Source organism: Lycorma delicatula, chromosome 2 (assembly GCF_047948215.1).
Source record: "Lycorma delicatula isolate Av1 chromosome 2, ASM4794821v1, whole genome shotgun sequence".
NCBI lineage: Eukaryota > Metazoa > Arthropoda > Insecta > Hemiptera > Fulgoridae > Lycorma > Lycorma delicatula.
The window spans coordinates 157,594,776-157,612,986 of NC_134456.1; the positions used below are offsets into that span (position 1 = coordinate 157,594,776).

Genomic DNA, 18,211 nt, shown 5'->3' on the forward strand with positions numbered 1-18,211 from the left:
AGTTTGAATTTCCACAGTCGAACAATTTGCTCATAGAGTTTGATATAAAGTAGCACTAATTCAATTTTGGAAGTTAATTCACAGATACCAAAGAAAAGAATATTATTTAAAAAAAGTAGCTTCATTAATTTATTCCTTTAAAATGTTTTGATTATTATTCTGTTAATAATTGGAAATTATATAAAAAATAAGTGATTTAAATCAATTGATTTTAAATAATTAACTACAATTTTAATTTTAAGTGTCTAAATTTTTCCATAGTATCAGGAGGATAGGCTTAATTGGAAATTTAATGAGTAATGGAAATTCATATTTATTGCTATTAAAAATTATCTGATTTTCTAGTTATTATAATTTATATTTTCATAAGCTATAATTACTTTTTACTTCAAAATAATTAGGCAGATGTTTGATTTTTGAAAAAAAAAATATATATATATATATATATATTTAAAGACTGCATCCACCCTTTGTTAAGGCACTATTTAAATCTTCTCGTATTTAATTACCCGCGACAAAACACTAGACAAACAGTAAAAAAAAATATATATATTTTTTTTTTGTTGAGATAACCGACTGCATAATGCTTATAAACCAATAATATTTTAACCATTCCATTCAGTAGAAAATAAGAATATACATATTGTTAAATATAAAAATATAAATATAGTTATTTTAGAATGTTGTTTCTGATCAAGGATGATATTATTAGTCATGAATTCAAGTGTAAGTAAAATTTTAATTTTGTTACTGAACGCTATATGCTGCTTCCGCAATGTGTAGACTAATTGTATGAAACAGTACAGTTAACACTTGCCAAAAAGATAACAATATTCAATTACGATATAAATAAAACTTGGTATGGAATTTAATACCATTCATGCACAAACAAATATGGCTTAGCAGTTTATTTTTTGTAAGAGTATTTATCTACTTTATTATTATTATTTTATAATACGTTGAGCTGTGTAAGCTACTGTTAATAAAGCTTACTTTATTACTGTTAATTTTTTTTTACTTCATTGGTTTAATTATATATAAATTAATTAAACTGGCTGGCTTTAGTAAATGATAAAGAATAAACAACTCTTCGAAGCATCGATATAAAAAATTACGATGTTTAAAAATAAACTGATGCCAGAGTATCGGAGTTCTTTTTCTGAATTATTATTTGTACAATTTTAATTTATAATGCAAGCTGTTACAACTTTTACATGTTACTAATAACAACTTAATTTGGTAATTTTCGTTTAACCGATCATAAAAACACGAATCGGCGTAAGTTTACAGCAAAGGCAAAAATTCTAAATTCATTTAGAAACAATTCATTTTCATAAACTTATTTCCATTTGATGGATACATTTTTTAACAGAATATATTCTCTTCTACGTCGATCGAACCCAGTTTTATTAACTTACCACACGAACACTGTTGTATAGTTATAGTTCCAGTAACCAGTATTATATTATTACATTTTATATGACAGACGTTAAAAAAAATTGCAAGTTAGTATCGATTTAACTTACAAGTAAAAATTATTTACTGAAAATAAAGAAAATATTTTATTCTTTTAGAAAATCTATCTTACTTGCATGTTGGCATTCCGGTTAACCAGACAGACGGTAGGTTAGACCCGATGGCCAATCCTCCAGTCGACGACTAACTAAAATTTGTTCTAAAATTAGATAGCTCTGAATTGACAAAACGCCAGAAGTAAAGCCGGGATGTTTTTAAACACGTCGTCATCAGTCTATTGCCAGTTCAAAGACTTCCTTGAGACTTATAATGACGTCATTTTGCACTATGTTGCTTTTAGTTTTAAAAAACTTACCCGAAGAAATTTTTATAAAATTATAACAGCGTGCCTTATTTTTTAAGTTTGCTACGACTTTGGTCAGAGTATAAAAAGTACGTGTAGATTAACCTTGTTAAGTTAGTGAATAACTTATTTCTATACAATATCCAAATGTTGCGTAAAATTGTATATATTTTCCAATGATTTCTCTATTCTAAGACTGGCAAAACCTCCAGAAACCTAGTTAGTTTTTCTTTCTCATTTTTAAGTGACATCAATTGTTGCATTCAATAAATACAATAAATGCTAGCTGCAAGAAAGAAACAGCACCGACTAAAGGAGTTAGAAGTTCAATTTCCATAGATTACTCAAATTAAATAATTTAACTTATAAGTTGTAATAGGTAAACTGGGTATATTAGAGCTATAATGTTTTTCAATTTAATTTTCTACTTTGAAAAAGGAGATGTTAAGTTTCTACTACCTTCTTATAGCTTAAAAGTAGAAATAACCTTCCTCTCTGTGAAATTTAGTTATTCATCTGTCATCCCATTCAGTGTGATAATGCTAATAGTTACACTTCAATTACTTTCTTTCTCTGCTTTATACTATTTTTTCTTATCCCTGGTGACTATTATGGTACTTATTTCCCTACCGCCTTGGTGCTCAATTTACTTAGTCTCCAAATGCAAGGAACTGCATGTTACCTCCAAGAAATACCCTAGTTTTGAGGTTAATTCACTGATAACTTACATACTTAGATTGTTGTGATAATATACTATTTAAATTTAAAGGTATTTTACATCTATTATGTAGATCTGCCACGTGCAGCAGCTATTCATGTTAGTGGTACCTTCATTACCTCTAATAAGACTTTGAGAGCTTGTTTAGAAGTAACCCTTAATTTGCTCTATCATGGTACCTTATCACTTGGTGATTGGTATAGCTAAACTACATTTCAATAGATTTGCTGCTGCCCATCTTTGTTGGTTTATTAAAGTTTTACTCATTTGCAACTAAATATTCTAATGATAATATTTGTACTTGTGGCTTGAAGACAAGCTCTTTGCAAGCAGAAAATCCAAACAATTTCAATTTCCAAACAATTTTAGGTATCCAAAAATTGAGTTGAGTCTTCCACCGATGTTTACTTTATCAAAAACTATGTTAACTTATGTGTACTTTAATTTAACTTAATTGTATGTTTACTTTACTGATGTTAATTCAAACTTTATCAGAAAAACATTCTATATAAATCAATATATAGTGAGATTAGGATATTATAACATCTTAGATTCTCTATTTTAAAGTATAAAATAGGTTACACAAAGGTAGTATATTGTATGCTCATATTAAATTAGACCAAAAAGTATAATAATTTTAAACCCTCTGAACTAGGATTTTTTGACCTCTACTAAAAATTATATTAGCTAAACTATAGAAGAATCAACCATAAAAAAACTTAATGGTCTATTTTCCATTCTATTCATTTTCTGCATGAATGAAGTTTATTTAAAACTATTTTTATTTCTATTCCATTTTATTACTAACTTGACCCTTGCCTCTGGTGTTTAATGTGTGCTAACTGTTAAAATAATTCTATTAAAATCATTTTTTTTTTTGGTATTGTTTCAAAAATTATATTAAAGAGTAAAATTGTTACTGGAGGATATTTTTGGTGATATGTTGCTTTATATACCAAAAGTAGAGTTGTTTCAACATTTTTAGAGATTGATCCTTAAATGGGTTTTTATTCATTAATGTTAAAATGACATGGTAAATATCACTAAAATTGATAGAAAAATTTCTGGTTAGCATTATTCTAATCTTAAAAAAGTAACCCTTTAAATAAAAAATCTGTTTTTTAATTATATGAATAGTTTTTACGTTCATTTATTATATTTTTGTTACTTTTATTTAGAAAATAAAAAAAGAATGGCTTTTATCATGTTTGAATAATATTTATCCAATATTTACTACATTATAATTGATATTAACATATTTAAGAGGGAAAGAAAAATATATAAAATAATTTTGTTTTTGTTTGGTTAAATCACACAATTTACATTGAGCTTTTTTATTTTTCTGTTTAACTTAATAAATATTAGAATGGATAAATCTTTTGTTTTAATGAGTATATTAACACATTGTGTGAATCACATCAGGAATGAGTAGATATGCTACTAGATATAATAAGATACTGCCTCAGTTTTTCCCTGGATAGGTCAAGGGAATCTATAGTAAAACATTGATCAGATCAACTTTCAGAATGCACAATTATATAACATAAAATAGATGCGATTAAAATCCATATAAATAATTAAAATATGAATAATCATGGTAAACACATGAAGAGTTAATAAATATAAAAAATAATTCAGAATTTAGAAGGCATTAATGAAAATTATTTGAGCACATTTGTAAATAAACACTGAACAAGATGCTGCAAATTCAGGATTAAAAAAAATCAATTAGATTATTTAAAAATTCATTGATTATTAATTAGATGTTGATTGATATTATTTAAAAAGTCATCATTAATCGTAAAGTTTCTTTTAAATTATCATGATATAATTAATATTATATCGTCGACTTAAAAAAGAATGATATATTCAGTGTAAAAAAAGAGAGACAAAATCAATTAATGAAAGAAAAAATAAATGAATCACAAATAACTTTGAGAAAAACATTAAAAATAATATTCATTTTATGCTCATATCCATTACATTACACGACCAAAAAAACTATCAATTCCTATCTCAATCTGCATATTAATGATTCAGATTTTTTATTGTTAAAAGCTGGCTGTTTGAATTCCGATTGAGCTATTCAGCTTAACAGAAGCATCTTGAGAAAATGTTCTTGGACCTGGAGTGAAGAAGGTATGAATATTCTTATTTACCCCCTTGGTGATTTCATTATGTTATAAAATTACATACAGATATATTTAATATTTTTTTAATTAGGCATGCAAACACACAAACAGACATCCAAAATCAGCTTCAGGTTTTTACAATACTCATATAAGGTAAATAATGTTTTTAAAAATGACATTTATTGATTACATCATAAATAGGAAAACATAATTATATTATACGTCTACATAATTCAAAGGTTTTCTCATTTTCTTCCAGCATCATTGAGTACTTTAGGAAGTCCAAGAAGTGAGTTGATAATTTCCGAATTGCGTTTATGTTGATTTTCATTTCTCAGAGTTATTTCATACAACCAATTGAATAGTTCACGTGCAGGAAGCTGAAAAAATTCCTTTTTTTAAAAAATAATCACAGTAATATTTCAAATATTTGCTATATAGATTATTCATTTCTTTATTAATATTGAACGGCAGGCCAGTACTGCACATGATCATGTACACTACATAGTGAATGTAGTTGCGTGTACCCAAGTACAGCACAGCACTAGTTCAGTACTAACAGGGAAACTGCAACTACTCTACTTTTTTTTATAATAATGAGATAAATTTTGTAGGATAAGAAAAATGTCAAGTCTGTTTGGAATATGAACCCAAACTTCCTGCATGAAGACATAGACGAGCCATTTCACCTCCATACATCAGTAGTAATCAACAGATGACTACTTAAAAGTTTTATTTAAAATTTTAATTGTTGAATAACTGGGCACATTATTACTTCTGAAGGAAAAAAGAGCAACAAAATTCCCATTTTTCTATTGTAACATGGAAACCATTTTCATGATTAGCTAGGAAAGAAATAAAAGATAAAAAAACAAATTTTCAACTATGGTAAACAGTCACCCAAAAACACAAGGAGTAGTAAAGAGCCTCATAAAACAGAAGAACAAATTAATCAATATGCATACAAAAATTCAATACTATCTATAAAAAAAGTGTAGCAAAACATCAATTACAAAAAAAAATTTTTTTAAATAAATAACAAATAATGTACGTAAATGTATGTACACAACCAGCAATTGAGGTAGGAAGTAGAGTATTTTTTCCACCAAAAAAGAACAACCAAAAAAATTATTATAATTAAGATAGAAGCGTATAAAATTTTAGAAAATAATTTGGAAATTTGGTTAATTTCACATTTTCACCCAAAATATGATTAATTCTATGTACGAGTTAAGTTTTTGATGCACTGCCGCATAACTTACTCAGTCAAGGAGAATGTGATTAACCATTAAATAGCAGTCATCCAAGGGATATATTAGTTTCTCACCAGATGATGATGGTGTGCCTCAAATGCAGATAAAAAAGAGATTATGTTTTCGTGATATCTATCTTGCATTGATGATTTCTGTGGCAATACAGTTTCTCTAATGTGCGAAAGTTTATTCTTGACTACAGCCAGCCACTCATACTGTCACACTACTCTCACTGGTATCTCATGAAGCATGAATTATCAATAAAGATTACACACTCCATGAAAGTTAACTGAATTTAAGGATGCTTGACAGTTACATCGACTGATTAGCTGAGCATGGCAGTATCTACCAGTGACATGATTTAAGGATTGAATAATGCAAAAGGTTTAGTAGTTAAAATGTGTAGAGGTTTGGTTAAGACAGAGAAAATATATATAAGCTTCATGATCAAGAATAAAAGCATCCCAACAGAAAAACCATGTTTAAATTTATAAGTCCAAATTTTATAATATCAGCATATCTGAATATAACAAAGTGGTGCTGCATCATCACAACATAATCAGTGTATTATATTTAGCAGTTTTCTTCAGAGTATGTTCTTGGTGGATGCTATTATTCACTTTATGGTGAAGGTTCTAGCATTGATGAACCACAAGGAAAAAGGGTTAAATTAAGATTATATAAAACATGTAATTAGACCATTAAAATAATCAATCTATTCTGCATAAATTGTATAAAACTCATCTGCATGTTATCATTTTTTTTATTTTTTCTTGGTATATAGAAGAAATGTTGCAGTTTTTGAGCTGATTTTAGGAAAATTCAAGTTTAAATTACTGTGTAATGATAACTGGCTGATATAAATAATTGTCAGTACACAGTTTGTCTAATCTTCTTCTACAATCCTACTGTTCTGAATTGGTTGAATGATTTTTTAAACCACTTAGGCCAATGTGTGATGAGGTAATGCAATTTAGGATTTCATCGGAGTCATTGTTTGATTTGTGTTTCCTATATCTGTAATTCAGGGAATAAAAAATTATTCGTTTGCATGCTAGTTATGTTATTTTATATCTATATTCTTTTCAATGGTTATCTTAAATAACATTGAAATAAATCTTTTATTGTTCATGGTTGTAGTAATATATTTTCATCACATAAGAAAATACCCTAAACAATAATTTATATCTATTTATTCTGCTATCCTTTGTATGATTAGAATGTACATAAGAAATCTCACTAATTTTTTTTATGGCTGATTCAAGAGTAATGATAGTTAAAATAAAAAAATTGTTGACTTTTAATAAAATTGGATTTTTTATAAATTTCCAAGTAATTTTTTAATCGTGTACTTACTTCACTTCACAATTTAATGAACAAAAAAGGATTCAATGCTATTTTTCTACATGGGCAATGCATTTTAAATATAATTAAGAAAAATGTATGTTAGTAAATGATAAAAAAGGCTTGATTTTTAATTTCTCCACAAATGTTTCTCTTTCCATGGACGAATGACATACTTGACCTTCTTAATGAAAAAAAAAAAAAACATATTTTCAATCTGGAATTGAACATTCTCAACATAGTAACTACACTATTGTTCTCAGTGTGACAGAACTTTGTTTTAGAGTAGAACATCGAGAATAGAAGATACTGCACCAAACACATATTTTCACGCAGGACAAGTTAACCACATGATCAAATTTAATCACATTCAGCAAGTGTTCAATAATTTAATTTCTAGTTTGTGTGGATTTAAATACTACAGTAATTTATTTAGTTTATCAAAGTTTTAAATAGAATTGTAGAAAAGCCTTATTTTTCTTCCTTCAGAAGGGTTTGTTTCTTATTTACATATATTACATTGTATGTATCTTTTAAACTGATAAATTAATAGCTTTATACTGTTAACATTGATAAATTACATTACCTTAAATTAGTACAGATTTTAACATTAACCCTAGAGATAATTTAAATACTAAACTGTTTACCATAGAAAGGAATATATTAACTGTTTCTTTATATTGTCTGTTACAGTCTTTTTTTATGATGTGTTATGTGTGCAAAGCATCTGAGGCATAAGTGGTTCTTACCAGAGTTGTTTTCTCTGCTAATAATGATATTCATTACATATGTAAACAAAGTAAAATCCCAGTTGCAGGGTTAAATATCAACTGCATTTCAGTGATGTGCTACATACAGTAATATATTTGACCTAGTGAAAAAGAAAACCAATTCATTAATTACTCTTCTTAGTAAGCCTGGCATGAGATAGATGTTTGTTATTCTTGGCAATGGGTATGCCATTTGCAGGGGTCAGGTCACTTACAATTATTTTGGTTGTGGTATTAACATAACTAACACATTTTTAAGCAACTGAAATATCTGAAGAATTTGTCAAAATTAAAATAAAAATAAAAAATAAATAAAAAATTAACTACCATATTAAATATTTTTCAGTAAAAATAATTACAGATAATTTTTATAATGAAGTAATAACTAAATTTCAATAATATTTTTACTTACAGGTGAATCAGCAAGTACTCTATCATCTGGGTAGTGTGCTGACAAAGAACACTGTAAGCAAAGGGCGACGCTTAAGATCAATACTCCAAAAATCATTGTAGTTCTCATAGCTAAAAAAAAAAAGATTTTAGTCAGATGTCTTTCAGAGTGTTTTAACTAGGCTTACCATACGTCAGGATTAGCCCGGACGGACTGTCTGGGGTTGCAAAAATGTCCAGGATTTGAGAATAAGAGGACTGGCGAGGATTTTTTTTTATTTTAGACCTATAAGTTCGACATCGCGTTTTTAAACATTCTCTTACGGCCGTGCGTCTCTCGCCGACCTTGGAGCAAACGCTGACGTCGATTTATACAGAGGCGTGGCTACCGGTTTCGCTACAACTTTTTACTTAGTCATTTGGTAGCACAATAGGGGTAATGTGTTTATGTTGTTTTCGTGTGAGAAGTAACTCGTCTACACGTTTTTGTTCATTTTATCGCAATTCGTTTTTTTGTTTCATCGTTTAGCAATAGACGAAAGAAAATGTGTGATTAATGTTAATCTGTAAAAGAAATACAAATTTTTGAAATTGTGTAATGACAGTAACAATGAACGTGTGTGTTGCAAACTATGTACTGGAGAATTTTCTGTTGCACTCAAAGAAAAGGGTGAAATTGAAGACCTCGTGAAAAAAGCTAAACGTAGGAGTGCTACTAATTCTACTGCTTCAGTAAACATAAGAGATTTTTTGAAAGTCAAAGATTTGAATAACAGTAACAGTGATCTGGAGTGTGCTGCTAAAGAAGCTACATTTCCATACCACACCACTAGACACGAACTTAGTTTCAAAACATCGACTGAACATATAAACTGGCTTAAAAGTTATGTGACCCAAAATTTTCATCTGGTAGAACCAAAACCGAGGCAATTATTGTTAACGTTACTTCGCCATTTATATTTGATAATGTGTTGCGTTCTTTGGTAAAACATTAATTATGTATCAGTAATGATGGATAGCTCAAACAGAAGTGAAGTAAAACTTGTTTCGATTGTTGTAAGATATTTCAGTTTGGAGGAGGGAATTAAAGTTAAACTTTTAAATTTCGATGAAGTGTCAGGTGAAACTGATCAAATTTTGACTCTGTATCTTTTGTAGTGGGTGAAAAAATACAAATTTGAAGAAAAGTTGGTTTGCTATACTGCTGATAACACTAACAGTAATTTTGGTGGTGTGATGGTTAAGGGGAATGAAAATGTGTTAAAAGTTCAAAGTGATTTAGATAGACCTATCTTAGGAATTGGTTGTTCAGCCCACATTGTACACAATTCAGTACAAACAGCATGTGATTCTATACTACTGGACGTAGAAGTTATTATAAAAAAATTATAAATATTTCCACATATATGCAGTAAGAGTAACGAGTTCTGTGAATTTTTGGAAACAGATTACGAAAAGTATTATCTCATAGCAGCACAAGGTTCCTTAGTTTGTTACCTGCAATAGAAGGAATTCTTTCCATTTTTGATGGCCTAAAATCATACTTATCTTGTGACAAATGCCCAAAATTATTATTTGATTTTTTTTTAAATCTAGAAATTGAACTGTTTTTGAAATTTTTATATGGTACTCTACAGTTATTTAATAATGTAGTACTGAAATGGGAAGCTAATTCTATCACAGCAACAGAAGCATTTCAGACATATTCTAATGATTAATTTATCAACTTCAGGAAAGAAAAACCTACAAGTTTATACTACCTTCTGCCAAAGAATTGCTATGCATTGTAAAAGAAAATAATGATGTCAGGAACAAAAATTCAGAAGCGTAGACAATTTTTATAATTCTATTATCCAATACTTAAGAGTTGTAGAAAACCAGTTTTGATAAAGTTAGTAAGTTTCAGTGGATGAATTTACAAATTGAAATTGTCTGGTCTGATTTAGAAGAGAGTGCACAAGTTGTTAATGAAATTATAAAAGATTCCATAAATATTGATGAATGAACATTGTTGAACCAGGTAATTCAAAACCAAAGGGTAGGTTGTGGTTCAAGTTCTGAAAAAGTCATCAGATACTATTGAAGAGAAGTGAAAAGCAGTTTTTAAGGTGTTTCAAAAGACTGATATTTCATGTTGCAATATTTCTAAAATGGTTGAGTTTGCGATGTCTTTTCTTCGGATATCTGCTCCAGTTGAGAGTTTTTTCAATTACAGGGAACATTTGGTTTGCAGAAAGGGGTAGACTTTTAGTATCTACTGCTAAGCAACTGCTAAATGTTTTTAATTCAGAACTTTGTTGTGAATTTTATGATGTAATTAAAACAAACCATTTCTGAAAAAGTCATGTCTAGTGAAAAATACAACTGAATAAATAAAGTTTAATGTTTCAGTAAACTGTTAAGACTTAAGTAATTTCAAAAATATGTCTTGGGTTGGACCCAAAAACATATGGTAAGACTAGTTTTAATGTAAATGTATATTTTTAATTATTGCAATTAAATGTAATATGTTGAAGTTGCAGTAGAAGTTTAAAGACTGAAAACAAAAATAACATTTAGTTTTCTACCTTCTTCATAAATATGATTTCATGTAACTATTTTAAACAGTTTACTAAAATTAAATATGATTGAATTCTGAAACATACGTTGAAATATTATGTAATAAAACTAAATTATTGAAAATTTGTTCTCAATATTATGACCAAACATCGTTTTAACTCTTATAAAATCATTTGAATATGAGATGAAGTAGATGCTTACAAGATGAGCCCAAAAAACTATTTCTAATAATCATTGAAGCTAAATTGTAATATCAGGGTTCTGTATTCTTTTCAAAATATAAAGATTAAAAAACACCAATTGTTGCAAAATATTTTAAAAAAACTGAATTTTTGCACAAAAAATGTAATCACATGTATTACTGTTTAAAAAAAAAAAATGATGTAGTTTTTAAAAATATATAAATAACCAGGTACCATTTATTTACTTCTTTTTTAACATTATCTTTTATTTATAGTTTATTTTATTGACTTTCAGAGATGTAACTCTCTAAAGACACCTAATAATAAAAAATATTAACAAATCAATATAAAATAAATAATTGTTTCATTTTTATGAGAAAATTAATTATTAATAAAAAAATGTTTTTTAATACACTTTTATTTAATAATATAAAGAATGAACTTAAGTAAAAAGTAGAATTGTAAATAATTATTATACTTAAAAAAATATAAATAATACGAATAAAATGTACACTAAAAGGAAGAAATTCAGTTTTTCTTCATTTATTCATATTTATTTGAAGTAGGTTATAAAACACTGATAAATTATAATGTAAAGAATCCTACACAGATATAAAACATGTATTGACTATGTTAATTTGCAACTCTAATTATAACTTCAGTTTCATTTACAATTTATATTACAAATAATAAAAGTATGGGGCGCCCTGGTAACAAAATCTAATAACTAAGTTTGAGTAATGTTTTGAGGATGCCCCACACTTTTTTATTATTTACGGCATAGAATTATAAATGTAATTGAAGTTATAATTTGAGTTAACTTAGTTGATACATGTTTTACATCTATGTGAATTTTTTGTTATAATTTATCAATATTGTATAAACCCACTTCAAATAAATATGAAAAAATAGGTAACAAACACTCAATAGTTCATATTCTGTTTCTGTTAAAGAAGAAAAAGATTATTTTCTTCTTTTAGTACATATTTTGTTTGTATCATTTATATTTTTGTTAAGTATAATAATTATTTGTAATTCTATTTTTTTCCTTATAAGTTCATTCTTTATATTATTAAATAAAAGCATATTTAAAATTATTTTATTTTATACGTTTTAGTTAAGAGTTAAATGTAAAATGAAAATAACTTTGTTTAAAAATTACTTTTTAACAAAATTATTTATTTTGTAGTTATTTTTTATAGAACTTGAGTACAATGTTCTCATGAAAAAATTCTACACATTTTAAATTATTTCTCTAAAATTAAACAATTCACTACTACAAAATCAATAATATGAACTTCAAATTATACCTCTAATAAACACTTTCCTTTTCATATTTTAAACTATTCATTTACATTCTACAACATTAGACAGGTATTATTTATTTTTTAGCACTAATGTTATTAAGTTTGATTACATGATGAAGTTTTAATATTTTGAACTTTGTAACAAGTTATATTCTGTTATACGAGAGTATTCACATGATTTTTTTATGTTAACTGACATTATTCACTTTTGAACAAAATCAAACAGAAGTATACTGTAATTATAAAAATGCTTCAATAGTTGTCTTTCAGTGCATATAAGTACATAGAAATATCATTTTTCTTATTTACTGTGCATACTCTGGACTGTTACATTGTCAGTAGAAGACTAATCAGTATAGTCAGTAAAAGGTTGAGGTTGCTGTGAATTCACTATGGGTTGATTCATTATGGAGGCACAATACAAAATGAATAACAATACCCAAATAATAAAAATACTAATTTAGGTACTGTCAGTTGGTATATGTGAAATATCAGCAAACTAGATAGAAATAAACTAAAAATTATGATTTAATATAATTAAAAGTAAATGCTAAGTGGTAGTGAAATACATTTGATTTTTGGAAAAGAATATATGTCATCCCTTATTTTTTCACAAACCTCAGCAGTTTTAAAGCACGACTTTTATGTTATGACTACATTTGTCCCTAGGTGTTTTGTTTTTAATAACAATGAAGAAAGATGGTCTAATGTCCTTTTCAGAAACACCAAATAAACCCAGAAAAACATTTTTTATAAATACTTGGCTTTTTAAATTTACATTTATAGAATACAGTAAATTACTGACCTCGATTTCGGATTTTCATTTTGTGGTCGCTTCTGTTTTATGAATGAAATTTCTAAGAAACCTTGCAAGTAAATTGTCCATCTTTTTTTGAAATAAACTAAAGTGTGTCAAAAAATATACTCTACTTTTCATTTTGCAATAAGGTTTCCATATACTGCTGGGAAAATATACAATTTTCTCTTAATTCATCGCCAGAAATATGTTTTGTTATCTGTGACAATTTGTATATGGAGTTACTTGTAATTGTGCATATTTTATTCTTTAAATATATATTTTGTTCATTTCTCACACCTTTCTTTCCTTTTAAACAGGGCTGTTGTTGACTTCCATGTCATAGATTATAACAAAGAAAGTTAAATATTCACTTCTTATGTTATGAATATTTTTATTGAATGTTTTGGACGTACTAAACTGAACATTGAGTAATATTAATAAAGAGTTGACATTAATTAAAGATTGATTAGCTGATACAATGATAACTTAATGGAGAATAGAAAGGGCATGAATCACATGCCTGATACCTTTTCAGAAACAAATAATTTAGCAAATTTTATATAAAAAATAATTTTTCCATGAAATTTTTTTGCACCACATTGCATTGTCATCAAGAACAACTGTACATGCAACATTTGAGTTTGGTGGCACGTCAGTAAGTAGGTTTAAAATCACAAGATTTTGAACATAGAAACAGACATGCACAGAAGCAAGTTAAATAAAAGCGTATAATAAAAATAGAAAGTATTTTTTTTTTTTATGCAAACCAAGACTGTTAATTCAGATGTGCTGAAACTGCAATTAAACTTCTTTTATTTTCATTAGAGGTTCAGTAGCACAGGTTCACACAATAAAAACATTTCATACAGTTAGGAATAAAATTAGTTATTGTATCTGTGACTAGCCTCTACTTAATAAAAGAATAAATTAAAAAAACACTAGGCTTTCTGACAGACTGAATTATTAGCATTTAAACAATAAGAAATTAAAAAAAAATGTAGAAAGATTAATGAAAAATGCTTAAGAAAAATTTTTTTTATGTTTCTCTGAATAAATTTAAAAAAAAATTTCAAAAGTTTTCTGAATAAAAAAAATACTTATTAGTACAAATAGTCACAAAAATTTTCTTTAGTTATTGTTTTGCTTTCTCTATTCATGCTAGTGGTAATGGTAATACTGTTTTTGTATATAATCTTAGTTCTAAGTTTTCTGTTTATTCAATTTAAGATCAGTTGGAATCATTTTACTTTTAATAGTCTTATCATAAGTGTTTAAATAGGACATGGAAAAAAAAATTAAAGTCCTAATTGCTATATATCAATTAAAAAGGTAGCAAAAGAATACCGTTGTAATGCCTCCTGCATTATGGTATATAATACAAAAGAAAAAATGTGTTTTTTTAAATAAACGTTCATACAGTGTAGCTCCAGAAATTATGACTGATTTATCAGAAGATGCATATTTATTTATTAAAATATCATGAAAGAATAGCACAATGATTAAATAAAGATAATAATAATAGTAATTCATTAATTATACGGTATTAAAATAATGTAATGACCATTTAATTTGTTTAATTTACATAACTGCAATTACATTTCAATTAACAAACGAGTTAAATGAATAATTATCAAACAAGAATGGAGAATTATTTCAAATATAATGACTCATTTACAATAGATTAGTTATGAATAAGAATAATTAATTTTAAAATAACTGAAACTACGATCTAGTTTAAGCAGTAGATACCTGGTTGGTTAGTAGGTAGAAGTTGTAGCTAGAACAGTTGCACGAGAATGCTCTTCAGCAGTTCAGTTTATCTTTTATATTATAATGCTTCTATAATGCTGTCTGGAAGTGGGGATCTGTCACACACAGAAAGTTTCAATGACGCCATCAGGGAGTTTTTTCTCAATATTTTTTATGTAACAAAATAAGCCAATCTAGTCTATAATTGCCATTATGACAGTAAAGCATAAATAATTAAAATAATATACATAACCTACACCTTCATCTAAATTAGAAATTAACAAAATTATAGTCCTGTTTTGCTACTATAAAATAATTCAGTCTTTTGCATGAGTAATATTTTTAGCCCAGACAAAAACTAAAATAGTAAATAAAGACTTGACATTACTCAAATAAAAAGATATACTTAAAAAAATTAAAAATCAGAATTTGAGACTTCTTGATTTGTTTTGCAGCTGTATAAACTATTCAGATACCTATTTTATTTTTTATTGTCTTTTTTTATTGAGTATGAACTGAAATTATTTTATATTTTTAAGCAATAATGAATGATTTGAATAGCTTATTATGGTAATAATGTATTATACCTATTTTACACAAAGCTTTATACAGGTGAGGGAAACCTATTGTAATCTTTACACAACCCTGAATCTATTCTAGATAGAGATGTAAAGTGTAGAATATATTTTATGGGTCACTCACTCAACTTTTTTACAATAGTGATAGAATTGATCCCTTGAGAAGTCAAATCAAAAATGTTAAAAAGAAGTATGCACTTCTTTACATTATTTTTCTTGACTTGATAAGACTTTTAAGATAAGATATAGCAAAATGGGTGTTGCTTTTAATATGTAAGACTTTTAAGTCATTACATAGGTGCCACAATATAAAGTGGTGGAAGAAATATTTGAAATTCATTCAATTTCAAAAGAATTAAAATTTCAATTTAAATATTTATTCATTTGGAGAAATTGATAATACATGTTAAATTTCTTCAGATTGGATACAAAAAAAAAGCTACCGGATTGGTCTAGTGGTGAACGCATCTTCCCAAATCAGCTGATTTGGAAGTCAAGAGTTCCAGTGTTCAAGTCTTGGTAAAGTCAATTGTTTTTACACGGATTTGAATACTAGATCATGGATACTGGTGTTCTTTGGTGGTTGGGTTTCAATTAACCCCACATCTTAGAAATGGTTGAACTGAGACTGTACAAGACTACACTTCATTTACACTCATACGTATCATCCTCATTCATCCTTGAAGTATTATCTGAACATTAATTATTGGAGGTTAAACAGAAAAAAGAAAGAAAGATACAAAAAAAAAAAAAAAAAAATTAATTGCAAGGCTTTTCGTCTGTTACAGAGGGACATAAATATTATGCAAAATAGGTTAAACCTATTAACCAGTGAAATCATTTTGCTTGTTATTAGATCTACATCATATATTAAACTAAACGTAAGTTTAAACATTATGGCAAAAATACAGTTAAGGATTTAAAAATGAAACAATAATTCAAACTATTTTCAGAATATGATTGAATTTACAATTAAAGCAATGAATACTATCTTATAATTCTATTAGTAGTTTTTCAAAAGCATTTGTTATGAGTGATACTGGTATCAGCATCTTGCGAAAGGAAAACAGGTAACATCTTAAAAACAGAAAGCGTCAAGGAGTAACAAAAATCAGCGAGATCTAAATCCACAATCACGATAAATGGTTACATTTAATTCAAAGATTTATTGAAGATTGTTACTGCTGAACTCAAACATTAGCAGAAAAAATTATGTAACGCAAAGTTCAGTGTTTTTATCATTGAAAAATAACAAATTTAAACCGTTAAAAGTACATTTAGTCAAAAAATTTGAGGATATTTTGACCGTAAAGTTGAGTTTTGATTATGGGTTGGCAAAATTCTTCAGTGATTTAATTCCAGATTCATAGTGTTACTTTCTGGTTCAGTTAAAAATTCTGTATGACTATTGACAGTGCTTATCATGAATTCTTTAATCGCCATTCAATGTTTATCGTAATATTTTGATGAATGTGAGCTAGCTGTACAGAACTCATTCAAAGACATTGTTGGTGGTTTGTTACATCAGAAAAGATGAAAACTATGTTTTTTTTTTTTTGTTAATAAGCTGTTAGAAGACTGTAAACATTTAAGATGTAAGGATATCATTAAAAATTCATTTCCTACACTCCCAACTAGATTTTTCCCTGAAAATTTGGGTTCCGTCAGCAATCAGCAAGGAGAGTGTTTCTATCATGATATTCTTACTATGGAGCATTGGTACCAAGAAAGATGGGATTGTGGAATAATGGATGACTATTGTTAGTTTTTGTTTAGAGCAACTGATCAAATATATAAGCGAAATGTCAACATATTTTTTTTAGAAACAGTTATTATAAAATTCGACTAATCTATTCCAATATATCTGTCTTTAAATGAATAAAAATTTACTTGATTAAACAAATTTTAAATGAATATATATAAATAATTTTAAAAAAAATACTGATTTCATTGTGATTATACATTTATTGGTAAATAAATTGTATGGCTAAATCATATGCATCTACAAAACGTGATGTATTACACAAATTCTGATAACAGTTTTGAATTCAGCATCCCAAAATTATTTAAAATCACCATGTTTAATTCCAGATACATGAAAAAGAATCTTTTTGCTGACTATTGTTTTTATTGAGTATATGGAAATTCTGCTGTCCAGTACTGGATAGCATATTGGAATTAATGTGGTAAATATAACACATCTAATTATTGTGTTTTAGCGGTTTATGTTTCATATAATATTAAATATCTCTTTCTCTCTCTCTGTATGTGAATGTTTTTGTATGTGTATGTGCACGCGCATGTGTTTATATATATATGTTCATAAAGAATTACAAATACTTCCGTATTATAAACCTACCACTTTGTTTAAAGTACGTACTGCAAATGATTCAGCCCAAAAATTACTTTTTCAGTTACCTTAGTAGAACAATGAAAACACTGTTTGCACAGTCCTGTAGTTACTAACAGTTACACGTTCATCTTACTGCAGCAAGGCAGTAATTAATTAAATATGAGTAATTTAACTTCAGCATTGAGAATAGTTTAAAAAAGCAAGAATTAACTCAAAGAGAAAATTTTATAAAGTTGTATGGGTTTTTAATATTCTAGG

The 18,211-nt window shown here is 27.3% G+C and overlaps 2 protein-coding genes across 7 annotated transcripts in view; both read right to left on the reverse strand.

Annotated features, from left to right (window-relative positions):
* The window catches only part of LUBEL (Linear Ubiquitin E3 ligase), a 220,522-nt gene extending 218,855 nt beyond the window's left edge, over window positions 1-1,667 (reverse strand). For 3 of the 5 annotated variants that reach the window (XM_075356537.1, XM_075356532.1, XM_075356533.1), the window contains exon 1: window positions 1,589-1,665. In XM_075356537.1, the coding sequence (XP_075212652.1) occupies window positions 1,589-1,594 (6 nt within the window). In that variant the 5' untranslated portion in view covers window positions 1,595-1,665. Of the gene's footprint in view, window positions 1-1,588 lie in introns of all 5 variants that reach the window. The other 2 variants (XM_075356534.1, XM_075356535.1) reach the window with 2 other exon arrangements.
* A 3,165-nt stretch (window positions 1,668-4,832) lies between these two features.
* Pdf (Pigment-dispersing factor) lies at window positions 4,833-15,094 on the reverse strand. 2 transcript variants are annotated; one of them, XM_075356538.1, is made up of 3 exons: window positions 15,023-15,094; window positions 8,449-8,558; window positions 4,833-5,049 (listed from the first exon to the last, which is right to left on the reverse strand). In XM_075356538.1, exons 2-3 carry the CDS (start codon window positions 8,554-8,556, stop codon window positions 4,915-4,917), a joined length of 243 nt encoding a protein of 80 aa, XP_075212653.1. In that variant the 5' UTR covers window positions 8,557-8,558; window positions 15,023-15,094; the 3' UTR covers window positions 4,833-4,914. The 2 variants fall into 2 exon arrangements, with proteins under 2 accessions (XP_075212653.1, XP_075212654.1); XM_075356539.1 differs by lacking the exon at window positions 15,023-15,094 and having other exon boundaries at window positions 8,449-8,763.
* Window positions 15,095-18,211: the final 3,117 nt, after the last annotated feature.